The sequence below is a fragment of the Liolophura sinensis genome, chromosome 1 (assembly GCF_032854445.1).
Source record: "Liolophura sinensis isolate JHLJ2023 chromosome 1, CUHK_Ljap_v2, whole genome shotgun sequence".
In the NCBI taxonomy this organism is placed as follows: Eukaryota; Metazoa; Mollusca; class Polyplacophora; order Chitonida; family Chitonidae; genus Liolophura; species Liolophura sinensis.
In genome coordinates, this window is record NC_088295.1 from 71,962,333 (window position 1) to 71,983,628 (window position 21,296).

Genomic DNA, 21,296 nt, shown 5'->3' on the forward strand with positions numbered 1-21,296 from the left:
TAGGTGATAAATGTCTGTTTATATAAAAATTTTCGTGTTAAAATATTAGTAAATAACTTGTGACCACTGCCTGCCAACTTGCAAAATTATCCTGCTAGGTGCAGCGGGAGATAACTCAGTGTTTGTTGATCTCCGGTTTTGGAGGAGAGAAAGGGGTGTTTACCAAAACAAGAGGCGTAGCAAGCTGTGAAACTGCAAACGTTTATTTCATATTTACAGGTGTTGATTTCTTTTATTATTTGTATTAAGACAGCTCCGTCTTCCTGACATCTACGAACATTACATGCACTTGTGTCATGTGGTATACCTTACTTGTGTGGGGTAGATAGTGTTACCGTCTGAGGATCATGAGACCCGAAGCAGGTGATTTTGACATTTGATGATGCAGTGACTCTAGTGGTCGATTTTGTGTTGTACTTCAAAACTTGAAGAGTCGCTGATTTACAGTTGAGCCTCTCATTACATTTGACACCCTTGCCATTGATAAGCCCATATATTTCCTGTATCTCATTTAAGTGATTAGCGCAGAACAGCCAATGAATCGACTGGTGTGAATGACATTTAATTTTTACGTGTCGAGAACATTGAAAGAAGACAATGAATTCTTTGAACAACATTTTAATAGTAATACACCATGAATAATAAACTCCAAACATTTGTATTGAGTAGAAGTTATTATCCATAAAACTGTATAACCCAGGCGCGTGTATCCCAAGAATTAATATGTTCAGTATAAGCTTGGTGAATGCAAACAGCCACTTGCACTGTGAAACCTGTTCGAACAGCATTCCTTTTTGTTTTTAAATTTGAGGGCTGATAGGTTTGCCTAGACCAGTCAATTTTTAAGAAGTTCCAACTAATTATAAGTAGTTTTTTGATGATTAATTTTTAAGTTGCAGACAAGAGGCTCTGTAATAAAATGTTTTACTTATGTCTTATACATATGCTTGATCATTTACAAACCAACAATAGTTGTCTTTATTTTGTGAGATTTTCTTTATTTTTTATTATGTTTACAGGCTTTTAGCTCATATAGGTCCACAGAAGCCTGAAGTGCTTGGAAATGGCAGAGCTCACGATGGAAAACCCACTGGCATCTCAGCCACAGTTAAATAAAGTGGCGCAAGATACAATAGGTATACAAACTCCGTGACCTAGTACTGTGAACACTCACTGGCTCAGAGGATAAACAAAACTGGCTTACTGTGAAGGATCAGACTTGACCAGTTAGACTGCATCTTTGAATTCAGCTCACATGTCTTTGGCTAGAGCCTAAAGTCAGCATGTTTGTTATGTACCTGGTAAAGAGCAGTTGTTTATTAATAGGCACTCTGGTTTCCACCACCCATCAACTGTCCTGCTCTCATATACTTGTAAATGAAAATTTTTGAGTAAAGTGCTACAATTCAAATAAATAAATAAACCAAGCTCTTTATATAATATATCTAGACTACTGGTTATAATTTAATTTTAGACCTTTATGGTTATAATTATTATAAGTATCATTTATATATATTTTTTGTTTTTTCTTTTATTTAGATTGTATTATGGTACTGAAGAGAGAATTTGATGAAACAAAGACCCCAGTTAATGATGATAACCAAACGCTTCATCGTTTTTGCGCCAAACTAGAACATCTGCTGAAGGCTGAAATGAAAGGTAAGCCAATGTTATTGAACCTGTAAATTTTGATTACTGATACCATTTTTTTTTTGTTTCTTTCTTGACACAATAATCCTGGAAATGTAGTTTTAAATAGGGTTGGAACCTCCCTTTATACAGAATTTATCCTTGAATACAAGGCAGGAGTACAAATGAATAAAATATGTTACATAAGTTGTAATGGCTGTAAGTGAACAATATGTGGAAATGATTGTAATTGCAGTTCACTGATTTAATCTCTTTTACGTACTTTACAGAAAAAACTACACTGCTTGGCAGGAGAAAGGAATATTATGACTTTTTTTGTGATTGTTTATCAACCACTAAAGGTCTGAATGATGGAATCAAGTTTGTCAAATCCACTGGAGAGGTTAGCTTGTTTACTTTTTATGATTGTATTAGTAGATGTCAATATTTAAATGTGTCGTATCTTCAAAGTCAAACCTACACAGTTAAGATTTCATAACTGAGAAACTAAGATTCCAAGCCATATCACCTTGGAACAGTAATAGGTCTATAACTGTGGTTACGTCTTACTTTCACTGGAGAGCCAAGGAATATATTTGCCACACTGCTCTGCTATTCACATTGGCTTTTTGATGTAATTTAAAATCTTTAGTCTTGGCATTGGGTCTTATCATAAAGGGATATGCCAGTTCTTGGTTGGCTTCTTCTCTGGCCATACCTGGGAAGGTCTGCCAGCAACCTATGGATGGTTGTGGGATTCCCCTGTGCTCTGCCTGGTTTCCTCCCACCATAATGTTGGTATACAATGAATTATTCCTGAGTACGGTGTAAAGCACCAATGAAATAAATAAATTTATAGATGTAAAAATTTGACCTCTATCATGCATGGAAAAAAGAAAAACATCCAGTCATTAGACATGTATTGCTGTGTCATTTGTCTAATTAATATACAATGTTTCTTTTTGGTCAGGTGTTATGTACATATATCAGATGCATGGTATTGTCATTAGTGTATTATCATTAGTGCACTGTTTCTTTTTTTATCAGTACAAGACATCAACTGGACGAGGTCGTGCGTTTATCCGCTTCTGTCTCGTCCATCAGCGATTAGCTGACACCATACAACAGTGTGTCATGAATGGCAGAGTTACAAGGTATGACATAGACATATATGAGTAATGTCATACATACATGTATGTGCAAGGACTTTTAGTCAATTCACCTGTGAAGTCATACTTAATTATCAGTGTTGAAAGCTATATTATCTCTGTTGTGCTAGACCCGGTATAAAATGGCTCATATTTCTCCAAACAAATTGTCTATAAAAAAGCAAGTTAATTTCATAAATGTACTACTTTTAGTATTGAAACTTACATTTTTCCTATAAAATCCTCTTATAATCAGGCAAAATGGTGCATATTATTACATGTAATGTAAATATTGAAAAACTGTTGGTTAATTGAGATAAAATTTAATTTATGATTTTTCATGTACTTTTTGCTATGTGTTAATAGTATTATTATGTGTGAATAGGAGTTATTTTTCAGTACTGGTACATACCTGTAGTTGCCAAAAGATGAGCTGTTTTGATTGTATTTAGTGACTGGTACACCGTGAGGTCAGTATGGCTCAATCACATCCAGAAGAACACTATTATCACAGCCCTCTATGAACTGAATGATATCAACTTTGACCTTCTTCCTCGGGGATATGACCTTGACAGTGCGTGGCCATCTTTTTCAAGGTGAACTTTTTAAATTTAAACTCAGAAATGAAAATCTGTAAAAGTGAGTCATCTTAGCTTTATTTATCATTAACTCAGCTAACAGAAAATGTAGATTCTTTTGGTATGCATGTTCTGGATAGGTGCACATTTTTGGGTCTGTTTTCTTTTTTCTGAGCTGTGCAAGATGATTATTACCACATTATTATTAAATTTTTCCTAGTAAATGAATGTGACACCAAAAGCTCAAGTTGAGTTTTGAATTAAAATGGCATTTCACATAAAATGTTCCTTTATGGTAAGTGATAAACATCTAAATCCATTTATTGTCAGGATAACTCATGGACTTGGCGTACCACAAGGAAACTGGAACCCCCCAAGTAGGGCCTCGAGCTACACTAGCATTGTCAGTCTACCAGGGCAGGTAGGTCTGTCTGAGTTCATGTCTGGTATGCTGACATTGTTAATAAGAAAGGGAATTTATTGTTGAAGCATGAGGCCTTGAACATAGTTGAATTGGTAATATGACTGTTGTTAACATGATTATGAGCTAATGGGATTGCTATTAGAGTGATTGTAGTTGATTGACTACTGGAAATGCTGTCAGGGTGAGTTTTGTTTGACTGGGTAATGGAACCACTGTCAGTGTGCATGTAATTGATTGAGTAATGGGACAGCTGTCAGAGTGAGTGTAGTTGACTCAGTAATAGAACTGCTGTCATGCTGAGTGTAGTTGACTGGGTAATGGAACTGCTGTCATAGCAAGTGTAGTTGACTGGGTAATGGAACTGCTGTCAGGGTGAGTGTAATTGAATCAGTAATGAAACTGCCGTCAGGGTCCGCTATCATGGTGAGTGTAGTTGACTGCATGATGGAATTGCTGTCAGGGTGAGTGTAGTTGACTCCGTAATCGAGCTGCTGTCAGGGTGAGTGTAGTTGACTAATGCAACTGCTGTCATAGACTCAGTAATGGAATTGCTGTCAGGGTGAGTGTAGTTGACTCAGTAATGGAACTGCTGTCAGGGTGAGTGTAGTTGACTCAGTAATGGGACTGCTGTCAGGGTGAGTGTAGTTGACTCAGTAATGGAACTGCTTTCAGGTGAGTGCAATTGACTGCAGTTAGGATGGTTTTTGCCTGAGTAATGGAATTGATGTTAGAGTGAGTATGGCTGACTGAGTAGTTGACCTGGTCTCTGTGGTCTTGACAGTGAAATGGCAGTCTGCTTAGTGTACATGTCATTCCCTGGATAATGGAAATGTTGGCTAAGACATAGGATTAGATATAATAAAAATTTCCCAATCAGTGGGTTACAACCAGTGGGTTGTTTTGTTAAATGTATGCAAGCCTATGTGTTAGAGACAAGGCCTGACAAGTCAAACACACCTTGCTGTAGGAACCTGTGTTCACGCGTGAGAGGAGGGACACTACGTCAACAACAGTGAGTGAGGCAGAATATGACCAGATGACCCATGACCTATCCATATCGGAAGGGGAGAAGTCACAGCTGTCTCTGAGGGTAGAGGAGTTGGAACAAGAGAACGTCAACATTGCTGAGGCCATCACAGCTAAGGAACAGGACCTCACCGAACGGGAAGCTGAACTGGCCAAGGTCATGGAGAGGTGAGCATTGCAAGCTTCAGACATATTATCTGTTTCATGGGAGACGTTTTGTGTATGAAGTGATTTGGCCCAAGTTGTTTCTTCATTTGTTCATTCCTGCCTTTAGCTAACAATTTGTGGGCAGTCTGGTATAAAAAAAAAAATTCATATATGACCTGAAAACAACGTTGAATCCGGCACATACGTACCTCACATCTTTAGAGTATATCTGAAACCCTTGCTCTGTTCACAGGAGTAACATATTGTGTATTGCATATAATGTATATAGAAATAGGAGGGCCTCCAGGGCCTGTTGGTTAGTATGCTAATGACCAGGAACATCTCACCAATGCAGTTGCTGTAAGTCCACCTCCTGCTGGCCTCCTCTCCAGTTGCAAATAGGAAAGTCTGCAGCAACCTGCGGATGGTCATGGGTTTTCCCTGGGCTTTTCCCGGTTTCTTCCCACTGTAACCCTGGCCTCTGTTGTATAGTCAAATATTCTTAAGTATGGAGTAAAATACCAATCAAATAAATAAATAAATATATGGAAATAGAGAGCTAACAGGAATGGACAACTGTTAATAAATTCATGATAGAGCTACAGAAATTCTTTTGACAACCTTCATGTCAAGTACATGTAGTTTCACTTTTGAATTCAACTGTTTGACCATATTTCATTGGCAATGAATTAAAATAAAATACATGTAATAATGATAATAAAGAATACATAATGTTTCCAGGAGCAGTTTTTCAGTATATTCTGATGGAGATTACTTAGGTTTAAATCTTTAAGACTTTATTCCATAAGGAAGTTGATTACATTGCATTTTATAATGTGTGATGTACTTGCTCAATTAGTACTTCATAAGGAAGACAGGTATGAAATCTTCGGGTGTCATATTTTAATGCTCAATCTGAATCTGAAGTGTCATTGTGTGCATTTTAGGTGCAGAATGCTGGAGGCAGAAATGGGTTTGAAGGAGAAGGTATGGGAGGAGAAAGAAGCCCATTTTAAGTCCGAGACTTTATCATGTAACAAGAAGATCAAAACCCTTGAGGATAAGATAGATCAGTTGAGAGAAGAACTTCTGACCAATGAGAAGTCTTTCATCAGGAGAGAGGATGACTACAAAAAGCAATTTCAGGAGAGGGAAAACAGGGTTGTGCAACTGGAAGTTGAGTTGAAATCTACCCAGCAGGTGACTGACAGTGTGAGGGAGTTGTTAAAGACGCAGGAACAGGCTGTGAGCAGTTTACAAACCAAGCTCTCCTGTCAGGAAGGTAAAAATGAGGAGCTGCTACACAAAATGGAGGCCATGGTCCTGAATAAAGACTCTGAGGTTGGTTCTCAGCTGGACACAGCTGGCAAGTTACATGCAATGCTGGACAATTTGAAGACTTCTGAGCAGGAAAATGTTGAACTGCGGTCAAAACTGGAGGAATCGTCTAGAAAATGTGATGATCTAGAAGCAAATCTGGCTCAGTTTGAAGAGCTGCAGAAAACAAGTTTAGAGGAACTGAACACTGTGAAATCCTCCTTGAAGGCGTCTCAGTCAAAAGAAGCAGAAAATGCTCTGCAAGTTCAGCAGTTACAGTCAAAACTAACAACAGCTCAATCCCATAATGAACAGTTATCTGAGAAATTGACTGAGAACTCTGCTGCAATTGAGAATCTGACTGGTGAAGTTGCTGATGTTAAGAGACAGAATAGTAAAATAACTCAACAGCTTAAAGAGCAGGAGGAGAAACATGACAGTGTTAAAAAATTGTTAGAGAATACAGAGGGTTTGAATGAGAAGTTAAGGGAAAATCAAACACAATTGACTGAGGAGTTGAATGCCAAAGATAGCAGCATAGTTCAGCTGAGATCTGAACTGGACACAGCCAGATCTCAGGCAGAAGAGACTGAAGGGCAAACATCGGCATACAGGACTATGGTCAGTCAACTGGCTGATGTGCTGGAAGGCAGTCTCACAGACAAAGATTTAACTCAAATGGTATTGTTTTCAGTGTCCTTTTACAGGGGTTGAAAGTCATGTTAGGAGACAAATGCTAAATTTTTATGTTTTTTTTTTTTTTGTTCTTCAAAAGTTTGATATGTCCCACTAAGCTGCACATTCCAAGCAGTCCAATTACCCTAATTCTTCAACCTTTTCATCTGGCTCTGCAACCAATGTTTTGAAACTTTCAGAGAGAACTATGGGATGTAGGCAAATAATTTGCCTAGTTTTATGAAGTTTGTATTTTTAATGACACAAACAATTACTTTTTACAATCATTTTCATATTAAATATACATGTATGCGTAAATTACACTGAAAAAAGGGCTTTAGTTGTTGAAAAGGTTGAAGATTTACAGAAGCCATCAAATAGACCGTTGGCTCCTGAATTAAAACTTCATATTTTAACCTTTGCTGGAGTGAAAGTTGTGACCTATTGCATAAAAACGTAGTAAAATTAATCCATTGTTAAGATGGCTTTTTGATAAAGATGCTTGACGTCATAACTCCACTGCTTCCTGGAAATGTCCAAGATTAGTATAGAAAAGGTTTCTCACTCAAATTGTCTTATGAATATGCATTACCACATCATTTTCATTGAAGAATAAATGCAGATGTTTACACTGGTATATTTTAACAAATTTCATTGTATATAACAAGATTTGCATTGTATATTACTATAGTCTGAAATAAGAAGACATTGGATCTTGTAGTCTGAAATAACCCTTACCAGTATGTTTTCTTGCTTGAAGGTAAATCTAATACCTGATGAAAACACTAGGAAAACCTTAAAACTCTTTAAGGAACGTCTTGACTCCAAGAGGGCTTCTGCTGAAGAAACAAACCAGAAGCTTCTCAGTTTGGAGGAAGAGATGGTCCACTTGAAGGAGGAGAACTCTGAGCAGGGGAGACAACTGCAGTCAGAACAACAAGCAGTGGAACAGCTAAGGGAGATGAATAAATTTTTGCAGAACCTTGAAACTGATGCCAGAAGTCGTTCTGAAAAAGATTCTTCTTTGCTCCAGATGAAGGACAACCAAATTCAAGGTCTAGAAGAGCAGATGAAACAAAAAGAGGACACAGTCAGTGAGTTGAGAAGTGAACTCGTGTCAAAGGCTGAAAATATCACCAAGAAAAATCAGGAGATGGCAGAAATGAGAGCATCTGCTCAGAAAATACAGGAGCAGCTCCAGACTTCATTAAAGTCCAAAGAAATAACAGATCAGGAATTTACGTCCATCATAGAAAAGTGCAATGTTTTAGAAAGCAATTTACACAGTGAGAAAAAGAAAACTGAAATGCTTGAAGCACAGAAGGCTAAACTGTCAGAAGAACTACAGAAAGCTAACAGTAGTTTGAAAGATTCTCAGGAGCATTTGGAACATTTGAAAGAAAGCAGTGCTGCAGAAAAACAAGTCATTGTGAAAATACTTGAGGAACAAGTGTCAGAGCTTCAGCTGAAATTTGAACAAGAGCAAAGTGAAAGGCTTTCTTTATTGGACAATGAAGCAAAACTTCAAAAACAAGTTGAAACAAGTCAGATAGAAAATGTCTCTTTGAGTTCCAAGTTTGAGACTTTGTCGTGTGAGTTACAGGAAGTTAGGGATCAGTTAACGTGTGTGCAGCAAGAATGTGTCAGTAAGGATACACAGATAGGCAGTCTTGTTGCTGAAAATGAAGCTGTCACCAATAAAACAAAACAATTAGAGGAACAGTTGAAATTAGAGAGTCAAACCAAACATGAATATGCAGAGAAAATTACAGAGAAGGATGAAACTATAGCCGAGTTGGAAAAAGTAGCAGATGAACTAAAACTCATAGGCAGTTCGAGTGGTGACAAACTTCAACATGTTCAGGAGACTTTTGAAAAATATAAGTTAAAACAGACTGAATTGATGGAAAATAAAGAGGAGAGCATTAAGAAACTGGAGAGTGAGATAGAGACATGGAAATTAGGTGTGGAGAATGAAAAAGAGGCATCTGTAATACTGAGAGGTGAAAGAGAGGAACTAAAGGCCCGGGTAGAGAAGTTAAACCGGGAGAAGGAAGAGTGTGGTCAGGAAATAGCCAGTCTACAAACCTCTCTGAAGGAGGAGGAAGAGTTAGTGAAAGTGACAAAACTACAGGCTGAAGGGGACAAACAGGCTTTACAAAATCAAGTGGAGGACCAGGAGCAAGAGATACAGGCTCTAAAATTCCAACTCAGCTCTCAACATTTACAGCATGAGCAAGCTCTAGGGGTGAGTTAGAAATGTAATTTTCAGCAAGTGAAACACAGGCTAGTCATCCCTTCCATTACCAACACCATCTGTTAGTTAATATTCTTTTCTCCCAGGCCCTTGTTGGCTATTAACATTAAAGTGTTGGGATGCGGTGAGTGCGAAACTTGGACCAGTGAGGTCGTGTGTAACTGTTTTGGCAGTCAGGATTGACAGGTCTCTGGAGAATGGATGGTAGTTTACTCCAGACATACTTGTTTTCTGCACCTATAAATCTGCCGTCAAATAAGCGAAAAATCTATGTATGGCAATAAACATCAATCAAATAAATAAAATTTATGTTTTCATTTTAATAGAAGTATGCAGACCATGAATTTGACATCAGCAGTATGAGGGACAGGCTGAGTGAACAAGAGGGGCTTATAGAACAGATGGAAGGGGAGATGTGGGCCATCAAGCAGGCTAGGGAAGAGGAGCAGAGGCAGCAAAAACAAGAGGTATGTATGAGGTGCTATATCAGAAACAGAGAGGGTAGATAGAACAGATGGAGGGGGAGATGTGGGCCATCAAGCAGGCTAGGGAAGAGGAGCAGAGGCAGCAAAAACAAGAGGTATGTATGAGGTGCTATATCAGACACAGAGAGGGTAGATAGAACAGATGGAGGGGGAGATGTGGGCCAACAAGCAGGCTAGGTGAAGAGGAGCAGAGGCAGCAAAAACGAGGTATGTATGAGGTGCTATATCAGACACAGAGAGGGTAGATGGAACAGATGGAGGGGAAGATGTGGGCCATCAAGCAGGCTAGGTGAAGAGGAGCAGAGGTAGCAAAAACAAGAGGTATGTATGAGGTGCTATATCAGACACAGAGAGGGTAGATGGAACAGATGGAGGGGGAGATGTGGGCCATCAAGCAGGCTAGGGAAGAGGAGCAGAGGCAGCAAAAACAAGAGGTATGTATGAGGTGCTATATCAGAAACAGAGAGGGTAGATAGAACAGATGGAGGGGGAGATGAGGGCCATCAAGCAGGCTAGGGAAGAGGAGCAGAGGCAGCAAAAACGAGGTATGTATGAGGTGCTATATCAGACACAGAGTGGGTAGATAGAACAGATGGAGGGGGAGATGTGGGCCATCAAGCAGGCTAGGTGAAGAGGAGCAGAGGTAGCAAAAACAAGAGGTATATATGAGGTGCTATATCAGAAACAGAGAGGGTAGATAGAACAGATGGAAGGGGAGATATGGGCCATCAAGCAGGCTAGGGAAGAGGAGCAGAGGCAGCAAAAACAAGAGGTATGTATGAGGTGCTATATCAGACACAGAGTGGGTAGATAGAACAGATGGAGGGGGAGATGTGGGCCATCAAGCAGGCTAGGGAAGAGGAGCAGAGGCAGCAAAAACGAGGTATGTATGAGGTGCTATATCAGGAACAGACTGGATAGATAGAACAGATGGAGGGGGAGATGTGGGGCATCGAGCAGGCTAGGTGAAGAGGAGCAGAGGTAGCAAAAACAAGAGGTATGTATGAGGTGCTATATCAGACACAGAGTGGGTAGATAGAACAGATGGAGGGGGAGATGAGGGGCATCAAGCAGGCTAGGAAAGAGGAGCAGAAGCAGCAAAAACAAGAGGTATGTATGAGGTGCTATATCAGACACAGAGAGGGTAGATAGAACAGATGGAGGGGCAGATTTGGGCCATCAAGCAGGCTAGGTGAAGAGGAGCAGAGGCAGCAAAAACAAGAGGTATGTATGAGGTGCTATATCAGGCACAGAGAGGGTAGATGGAACTGATGGAGGGGGAGATGTGGGCCATCAAGCAGGCTAGGTAAAGAGGAGCAGAGGCAGCAAAAACAAGAGGTATGTATGAGGTGCTATATCAGACACAGAGAGGGTAGATGGAACAGATTGAAGCAGAGATGTGGGGCCTCAAGAGGTATGTGTGTAGGCACAGTCACAGTTTACTGTATTAAATGTTGATAAATCATGGACCAGTAAGACCAGTATTTGTTTAACTCTAGTGGCTTGCTCAAAATTTCAATGTCCTTTAACCAGTGTTAATTTGAAAGCTTGCAAGTGTGATACATATCTCTACTGTATACCACTCATTCTGTTATGTTGTACATTTAACAATTATATCTCCTGAAGTGGTGAAATATGGTCTTTTTATTGGAACAGATACATATGATATGTGAGAAAATTTTCCCTGCACTGAAATGGCTCAGTAGGTTTTAAAGAAAAAGGAGAAAGGGAAATATTAGCTGAAGGAAACTGATTTCATGTTGTGGTTATATTTATAACAGTTGGAGGATGTAAAATATGTGTTACAAACCAAAGACGAGGAGTTCAAGTTACTGAGCAGTAAGCTTGTACAGGTAAGCGCATGTTAACATCAGAAAGTCCCTTACTTTGTCTCGCCCTTATAATACAGAGATAAATAATTATATTTAGTGAAATCTGTAGTTTATCAATGAATTGTCTCTGTGAATAAGTTAGTCTCATAGCTTTCTTTGTTGGCATTTTGAAGTTAGCGGATGAATAAATCAACTAATTACTTACAAATAACAACGTCTTAATTTATCATATCCAATTTTTGAATTGTCCGGTTTGATAATGAAGACCTCTTTATATGTTATGCCATTATGTCTTCTTTCAGATTTCCACAAAACTAGCTGATGCAGAGAACCAGGTTTCCATATTGGAGGTACTTACCATATATTCACTATTAAATTCAGCAGCGGCGAAACTTTATAAAATTTGTTATGGGGCAAGAGGCTTATGCGGTGGAAGTAATATGTCTTAGTATGCCTTAGCAACCCCACTTGAATTTCAGCTGGGTGGGGGTTTGGGGGGGGGGGGGGGGTTGAATGGCTTTAGATAGTCTTATTCCCAGATTGAGGGCATGTTAGAAAGGTACAGGTACAGACATTAGCTTAGCAACAATCTGTTGCCATATTGGGATAAGTTATGTATTGGCCTATTGTGATGTTTACATTGAATAGTGTGCTTTTTTTTCCACAACAGCATAAGGCAGAGCTTAAGGAAAACCTTGAAAAACTTCTGCAACAGAGTAGAGAGGAGAGTTCGGCTGCCAAGAAAGAGAACTCTATACTTAAAGGGGATATAGTCCAGCTGAAGAAAAAGTTGATTCGCTTGATAAGGTAAGATCATATCAGTTATTCACTCATCTGCATGTTGCTTTGTGATAAGGATAGGGTTTGTACTAAAAAAAAAACATATTAATATTAGTTTGTTAGAACTTTTGGAGCGATTAATTTATTTTCATGTAAATGTAATCCTTCAGATACAAAATGACCTCTGGCTCAATTTTTATGAAATTATGGTTTAAAGAAAAACTAATCCGTAAATTACATATCCTGTCGATATGAAATATTTACAAGTTTCTGTGTTTCATTTAATTATTTAGTACATGGAGGTAGATTTTATCATTTATAGTTATACCTTTCGTTCTGAAGGTTCAGAAATATGCTGTTTCTCATCTTGTTTGCCTATATACATGTATATGTACAGCAGATTCTTCTTTGGAATATATACTGTTGGGTATTATACATGTATACCTCAATAGCTTTGTGAATGTTGAGGAATAATGTAGGATTCGTCTTCTGTTTAATCTCCAACTACCACTGTTTAGAGAGAAGGATGCCTTGTGGCAGAAGACTGACAGCCTTGTATATGAGCAGAGAGTTCATGCCACAGAGAAGTGGATTGAGGACAGTGAAGTGCATAACTGCATGGGCTGCAGGATTGAGTTCTCTTTTACCACGCGCAAGGTTAGCATAGGGAAAGATTTGTATAAGTTTCATAAGGACGCCACAAGTGTGTACTCCATTTCTCTATTCTGTACACATATTGGTATTAGAGCAAAAATGCTGGTTATGTTATCATTGGACTTACGTGTACTAGAAGCAAAAACTCATTATCATGAGACTTGTATGTATCTAACAACTCCCTCAACAGCCAACACCTTAATAAATTATTTTGAAGGAGAGATTTTTGAAGGTCAGGGAGATGACTCAGATGTTTTAAGTGTCCACTGTGAAGCTGTGAACATTTAAGTCGGAAAAATGAAAATGAATCAAGGTATTTAACATATAGGCTCATACATCTTAAATCATAATGGAACTATTTGCTGTTTGTTTTGTGTCTTGCAGCACCACTGTCGACAGTGCGGACGCATCTTCTGCTGGAACTGTAGTAACAACTGGGTGATGACCACACATAGCAAGTAAGTGTGTAGCAAAATATGGTGAGCATGACCACACATAGCAAGTAAGTGTGTAGCAAAATATAGTGAGCATGACCACACATAGCAAGTAAGTGTGTAGCAAAATATAGTGAGCATGACTACACATAGCAAATAACTGTGTAGCAAAATATAGTGAGCATGACCTCACATAGCAAGTAAGTGTGTAGCAAAATATGGTGAGCATGACTACACATAGCAAGTAAGTGTGTAGCAAAATATAGTGAACATGACTACACATAGCAAATAACTGTGTAGCAAAATATAGTGAGCATGACCTCACATAGCAAGTAAGCGTGTCACAAAATATGGTGAGCATGACCACACTTAGCTAGTAAGTGTGTCACAAAATATGGTGAGCATCACCACACATAGCAAGTAAGTGTGTCACAAAATATAGTGAGCATGACCACACACAGCAAGTGTCACAAAATATAGTGAGCATGACCACATATAGCAAGTAAGTGTGTCACAAAATATAGTGAGCATGACCTCACATAGCAAGTAAACATGTCGCAAAATATGGTGAGCATGACCACACATAGTAAGTAAACATGTCGCAAAATATAGTGAGCATTTTACTATTACTGTCACAGTGATTCTTGCCAATATGCATGTTTTCAAAATACAAAATTATGACAATAGAGTGACTTCCCTTTGCAATATCAGATGGCAGTGGGATAGTTTAGAGAATATAGAAAACAAATGGGATTAGAATAATTTTACGGTTTATATTCTTGGGTGGGTTTGGCTTAATGATTTTCTCCTGTGATCTAAACATGAAGACTGCCATGTTACTAAAAGATGGGCAGATAGCCCTACTGTGCCTTAAAGCAGTGACATCATTTTGCACCGAGACATTGCTCTCTTGTTCTAATGATGTGACACGAGAACTGTGTATTGGTTGTGATATTAGATGTGCGCTTGGATAGTAAGTAAACAGGGAAATGTTCTCATTAGTTGTACATATTTTTTTTAACCTTCACACATTTTGGTATTTGCTGATGAGCTGTTGTGTTTAATTATTACAGTAAGAAGGCCAGAGTTTGTAATGGTTGTTATATCAAGCAGAGGGATGTGGATGGAAAAGCAGATAGTCCTCTGGTGGGTAATGACAGTGACGATGATGAGGCAGGGTTATCAGGGTCCATGCACGGGAGATCAGCCATATCAGAGGACAGGATGAGCCAGTCTTCTGCTTCCCAGGACGGAGCCACAACATCATCACTGGATATATCTGGTAAACATTTGAACTCCTGTACAACAGATACAGTATAATCTGTGGTTTGAAGGAAAACCTTCAAGTGTTGTTCCATTACTGAACGTGGCAAATTGTCTAAGTAGACGTTGTGATATTTCTTGTGTGTTTGTATTAGACAGTGCTGCTTAATGATTTCCACAAAGTCAGTGGCATTAAACAGTCATTCGTTCATTCCACTAGGTCTGTTGACAAATTTTCATCTAGACACAAAAATATGTCATAGTAATGGTTGAGTACTTTGATTATCAAGTTCTTTGATATACATTTCATTTTCAAGAAAAAATGAAATTCACTTATAAAGACTTGATGTTGCGTCTGATTAATAGCATATGTCCTGAATGTTGAAGGCTTTGCTTGGTATAATGTGCTAATCCAGGGGAGCTTACGATTATGCAGAAACAGCGGAAACACCTAGCCAATCGTGTGATATAATTTGCCATTATTGTTATTTGATTGGTTCTGGAGAGCTGGTGATATGATCGTTTACACCTAATGGTATGTGTTTTTGGGATCTCCATGTTTGTAGGTTTATGAGGCATTTGGTGGATGGCATTGGTTTTCTGCATTTCCTGTCGGTTCTTCTTTAATACCTATAAACCTTACTTTAGCTGTAATTTTAATATTCTTGAGCACGGTGTAAAAGTGAAATAAAAAAATATGTATATTTTGTACAATTTTTCTCTTGAATATAAGTTTTTGTTATTCATTGTCTTGAACTGTAACATGTGTGTTTGATCCAGGCTTAGTGTCAGGGGATACAGACTCGCTGACCTCCACTGACCTGAGAGAAGTGGACAGTCCAGACTACATGGCTGGAGATGAGTCCAGATACAGTGGAAATGAGACTGATGATAACAAACAGGGGAGACAACCATCTGAGGCAGCTTCCAATAAGTATGACAGCTGTTTTTTAGAGATGGTCCCCTGTTCTGAACCTGTAACCAACCCCTTCTCCCATTCTTGCCTTTCTCCGCAAAGAAACCATACCAGAGACTTTTTGGCAAACAATTGATCAGTTCAAATCCAATCAAATTTTTCGTATTATTGTATAATAGTCCAAATGATTATTGCAAAACATCAGCCTCTTCTGTGTTACCATTCAGAATCGGTGAAAAATTTTGTAAAGTGGATGGCAATTCCCAAACTTTCGAATCATTTCAATGCTATACATACTACAGATATGAGTCTGATATTAAGTAAAAGGCAATAATTTGAGTTAAATGATTTTTGGTAAATCCAGAAAATTTGATTTGATTAGCAAATTTGGATTCTTTGCCAAAAATCTATAATATAACTTCTATAACTCATAATCAGCTGACCCGAGTTCTAATTCTGTTCCCAACTTTGTAATATTATGTTGGGACTTACCAAGAAGCTGTCAGGATAATCTTTTCTTCCAGCTCAGTATCAAACCTGATAATTCATCTGTAGAAATACAGGATCACACCAGTTCATTTTATCTGTAATATAGTAGTAATATCGTGTCATATATGTACATGTTAATTTTTGTGGTTGATTTAAACTCTTTAAGATGTTCAAGTGCGCATTATGTTCACCATGATATTGAACACTACAGAAGGAATACACATGATCCAAGAAGTGATATGCTAACTTAGTACAAGAGCAAGAAAATACTAAGTGATTGATCCCTCGTTTGAGTGGTCAGAAATAGCCTAGTCCATTGGACATTGAAATTTAATGTATATCACTGACAAATTGACGTGTACATGCACTTGCATGCTGTGATATGACTAAGGAAGATAACTCTGTTAGTTAACTTTGGATACATTTCGGTGTATCAGTGTGTGTAAAGGGAGATTGTACATGTATGACTGGTGTTCCATCATATGGCACAGGAAGGTAACTCTTGTAGTACTGATAAAAGCGATGACTATGGATAGGTGCATTTGTGTATCTGGGCATGTAAAGGGAAATTGTATTACGTGTGTTCTATTATATAGCAAAGGGAGATAACTCCTGTAGCCCTGATAATAGTGTCAGCATCTGTATGTATGCACGGGGGGGTATATATACAGGGAGAGTATATATGTTTGACCAGGGACTTTTCCTCCACTACGGATGAACTGACCTCTGTCCCTGCCGCTCAGTCCTCAGACGACTCGGGGAAGGAAGACCCATTTCATGTTATCAGTGAGGAGGAGATAGTCAAATCCCTCAGTGGTTCCTTTGGCTCTCCCCCTCCCAGCCTGGACATGAGGTACCTCTTCGCCAACCTTTTAAGTTTTAGATCGAAACAAATTATATATATAAGTAATATTGATTTACTTTCTGACTGAGGCTTTAGAACTAATAATTTTGCCTTGAAAAAAGTATGTTTTTTTTTTAAAAAAAAGCTGATAATCTAATTTGAAGCCCTGGAAACTGTAGTAATAAAGCTAGTATGATACACACACGCTTGCTACCAATCCACTACTTTTGCTTTTTAACCATTTCTCCCATCCCTTAACCACTCTCTAAACAATGATGTATGTCCAACACACATGATTAGTTAAATGGGCCATATCTACATTACCCAAACATGTCCATATTATTTTATATCCAGTGGTAGTTATTTTCTCTTTTGACCATGTTTGATCAGTTGTGTATGTGTGTTGGCATTTCACTTCACGTGACTTTCACTTTCAGTATGACCAGCAGTCTTATGATTACCGTGGAAGACCTCCAGAAGGGACATGTGAACCGGGACAATGAAGTTTGGTTGAAGGCTGGCCGCAGGTTTTCCGTCCCAATCTTGATCGACTCAGTGGGTGTGGTTCTGTGCTGGGAGTTCACCACTCAGCCAAAGGTGAGAACACACAGTATGCCCTTGGACACTTCCCAATGACATTTTCTCCATCAGCCAATTCTCCCTTATTAAACATGTATAATCAGGAAGTAAACACTCTTCTTTTTTTGGTTCTTGGGATAGTTAATCTTTGTAGAGCAGGAATGACATTTTTGCACAACTTTGAAATCATGACAGTTTGGCAAAACAAGTTCATATGTGTTAGATTGTGTCATTATAATAACTGGTCTGATCATCAGTTTTTGCTGTTTCAGAGGATGGCAAATTTTAATTTTTGTCCAATATTTAAGAAGGCAAACAAGATTTTCATGCAGTAATTTTAAACTAGGTTATTAAAAGACCAGCATTACCCATGATTTTGACAAAAAAAATCAATCTGTTAAAATCTCTCTTAGTTTTGCTTGTGCTATGTGTATCTTCTCTGCAAAACACTTGATGAGCTTCCATTCACACTACATGTGCAGGATATTGGGTTCAGTGCCACCTATGGGGAGCAGGAGACGACACCCAGCCACGAGGCACAGGTCCTGATAGAACCATGTAAATGTAACTCTCACAAACAGGCCGTACGAGGAGAGCTAACTGCCAAGAAGAAGGGAGTCTACACTCTCATGTTTGATAACAGCTATTCCAAGTAAGTTGGCTGGCTACCCACATGCATGAACATACCTGTTTTCTAATGACCAAGGCCACCACGCTGATATACAATAAAACACGAGTAACCAGGTAAGGGAGGGGGTTGTCCTGAAAGTTTTGCTAAGTAGCATTTTACAGTGAGTGTGAGGGTAAAGTGGTGTTGGTATTGATGTCATCTTCATTAAACTTAAAGGACCTGTTGAGCAAGCATTGAAGATGTAGCTCTCGACATTCTTGATAGATGATTTTCTTCTAACGCCTATCTAGAAATAAGTATTTCTTCTTAGTGTTCTGTTTATTTGAAGCTAAAGTTCATATAACTTTCTGAGTTTATCCAGAAAATGAAATGGTGACAGTGCAAGACCATGTTAGCACAGGCTAGGCTGTGTTATTATTTGTATCCTGGTATACCATTTCCTTTGCATGATTCATTGAAATACATACTCTAACATTTTTAATTGCAATGTATCAGTTATCCCATATCAGTCAAGTTTTGCATCTGAAACGGGTGTCCTATTGTTATAAAGCATGCATGCATAGCTCTACTACATCAGTCAGTGACCATTGAGCCTGTATCCCTTTAAAGTGGTAGTTCTTTTTGAACTGATCTTAAGTCAGTAATGTTTGCTTTTCTCCATTCACAGACTTACTGCAAAGAAATTATCTTACAGCTTGTATGTGAAGAGCAGTAAATGAAGGCCTGAGACAGTGCTGTGAGGGTTTTGACAAGTGTGTAGGCCTGTCATAGTGTCACATACTCTACTCTATCTAACGGTTATATGCGCTCATTTTACTTCTGCTGCTTTACATTCATTATGTCACGAATATTAATTATACTCCTTACTGTGATAAATCATGTTTTTCAGTGTACAAAATTAGTTTTAATTTGGACAATGATATTGACTTAGGAAATCTAGTTATGTGTTAAATTTGTCGAGAATGCTGATATTCAAGTATCATTAGTTACATTTTATAAAACTGAACTTATGATTTCAAGTTGTGTATGTGTCAAGAAAGACAGACATTACAGAAGTCTTAAAACGGTTATATCATGCTGCTTTGTACATGTATCTGTGTTTAAGGTTGTGGATGTACATTATTTGTGGAAACAGTCTATAATCTTTATGTAAGTCAGCTGATTTGTGTGTGTGCTCTGGGCGGTGTGCATGTATAGGTATTGCCACTGGCAGTTAGGGTTTCCATTTCCATCTTTCCCACTCTTATTGTTGCACATGTTTAATTTGTGAGCAGGAAATGCCACTTTTTCCTAGTGCCATATGCTCAACAATAAAAAGTGTCTTTACTGTGCCTTCATACTGTTTAAGCTGTCCAACATTTTGTGTACATGTGAACTAAAGTACTGCCCAAACACTGCCCTCAAACTGAACATTTAATGAGGTAACACTGAAATATTGCTCTCTGTTGCCTGGCACTGCTTGTTTTTTCTAACATGTTTGCACATAAAAAGGCCAACTATAGATTTAAGGTTTGTAGTGAACTTAGATTTAAAAATATGCAGTTTTGCCTTGTTCAATGTTATATTGTATATATGCATATGTGGATGGTGTTATTTTTCCCCAGGATATCTCAAATGACATTGTGCATAAAGGTGAAGAAACTAGGGTAATCAGAACTGTAAAATATTCTGGTGTTGTTTTTCCTGATTGGTTGCATTCAGTGTTTTAACATCTATAATCTGTTTTTATTGTTACCACATTAAATGCTGTTGTACACTGTATGTCGACATAAGGAAGTACAAGAAATATGAATAGCATGTAATTTTCCAAGATTGTTTTTTACTTGGTTAATTTTACTGGTAGACCTGTAGGTACATATGGTATATCTTTTATATAGGAAGTGTAGGTGATGGATAAATCATATTTCTTGTTAGAAGAAACATCATGCATTCTTTATGCTGTGTAACTCTGTATTGGTTACTAGTAGTTTTATATGTATCCTGGTACATGAGGGCTCTGGCTGATCATAACGTCACGTTTTATCGTTGATTTGTGTCACTTTTAATAACACTTTATGTGTATATACCTATATGTGTATATACACAGTGCATATCAGGAATGCTGTCACCGGTGAACAAAGGTTGTATAAACTAGACTACTGTCCAACGACTGTCAGTTTAGGCTACTGCCAGTGTTCATCCAGTCACAATGTGAGCATGTGTATTGTAAAACTGACAAAACATACTTCATTGCATTATATCATGTTACTGTCCAAACTCCTAACATTTGATACATAAAGGATTGGGCAGATGGTGTGTTAAGGTCTGAATGGTTGTACATAGTACTTATGTATCCAAAACCTACTCTGAGTTTATATAAGTTCAGTACCGACTACAGGTAGCCATTATGTTTACATTGTGACTGCATTGATGACACTGCTGTTGTCATCTGACAATAGAAAGGTGCTATCATTTGCTGATATATATACCTCATGATGAAATCATGTTTGTTTGACTCAGGTGATGGAACAGTTTGTTTTTCATATCATTCTATATGTACACTTTTATTGAAATTTTAAACCCACTTTTACATATATTTACCTTCTTGGAATGTTTCTGACATTGAATCAATAAATGTTATCCTGGTTTCAGGAATGCGAAGGAAACCTTTTGTGTTATGCTTCATGTTTTCAGTCCTGTTAGGGTACTAGAGGGGAATATAATTTTAGCTCTTTTCGTCAGTGACCTATCAGTTTTCGTACTTTTTTTTTCACAATAGTACAGTATATGGTTTCACCATGACATCTTACAGATCAAGTTTGAGTTTGGGGCTGTTCTGTCTAGCTTTGACAAAATTATGGCTGTCCTCGTTCTGTTGTTGATTTTTTTTTTCAAAATGGGACTTTGTTTTAATGGGGTACTGGCAACCTTTCCTCTCACAGTATATATGGATGCAGTGAATTAGGACTTCCACATTGCAAGCCTTTGCGTGATGTTTCATCTGATGTAAATGTGACGTTGCACTGTTTAAGATACAGTAGAACGTTCAGTGTCGCTGAAATGATGTAATATGTCCCATTTCAGACATTTACTTGTACCCTACTAAAACTTGGTACATAGCTTCACCATGGCAATTTACAGATGGAGTCCCAGTTTAAGCCCTTGTTTAAACAAAATTCACACAAAGCTTTGTCCATTTTCTGGACCCC

The 21,296-nt window shown here is 38.2% G+C and overlaps 1 protein-coding gene across 3 annotated transcripts; it reads left to right on the forward strand.

The window, feature by feature from the left end:
- Positions 1-207: 207 nt before the first annotated feature.
- On the forward strand, positions 208-20,745 carry LOC135461280 (FYVE and coiled-coil domain-containing protein 1-like). Of its 3 annotated transcripts, none has more exons than XM_064738287.1 (22): positions 208-363; positions 1,020-1,136; positions 1,540-1,659; positions 1,920-2,032; positions 2,677-2,783; positions 3,230-3,373; positions 3,686-3,776; positions 4,747-4,973; positions 5,900-6,950; positions 7,705-9,192; positions 9,528-9,668; positions 11,468-11,539; positions 11,821-11,868; positions 12,189-12,325; positions 12,817-12,955; positions 13,337-13,410; positions 14,460-14,668; positions 15,430-15,583; positions 16,749-16,907; positions 17,336-17,495; positions 17,960-18,129; positions 18,776-20,745. In XM_064738287.1, exons 2-22 carry the CDS (start codon positions 1,064-1,066, stop codon positions 18,825-18,827), a joined length of 4,929 nt encoding a protein of 1,642 aa, XP_064594357.1. In that variant the 5' UTR covers positions 208-363; positions 1,020-1,063; the 3' UTR covers positions 18,828-20,745. The 3 variants fall into 3 exon arrangements, with proteins under 3 accessions (XP_064594357.1, XP_064594359.1, XP_064594358.1); XM_064738289.1 differs by having other exon boundaries at positions 7,978-9,192; XM_064738288.1 differs by lacking the exon at positions 16,749-16,907.
- The last annotated feature ends 551 nt before the right edge of the window (positions 20,746-21,296 follow it).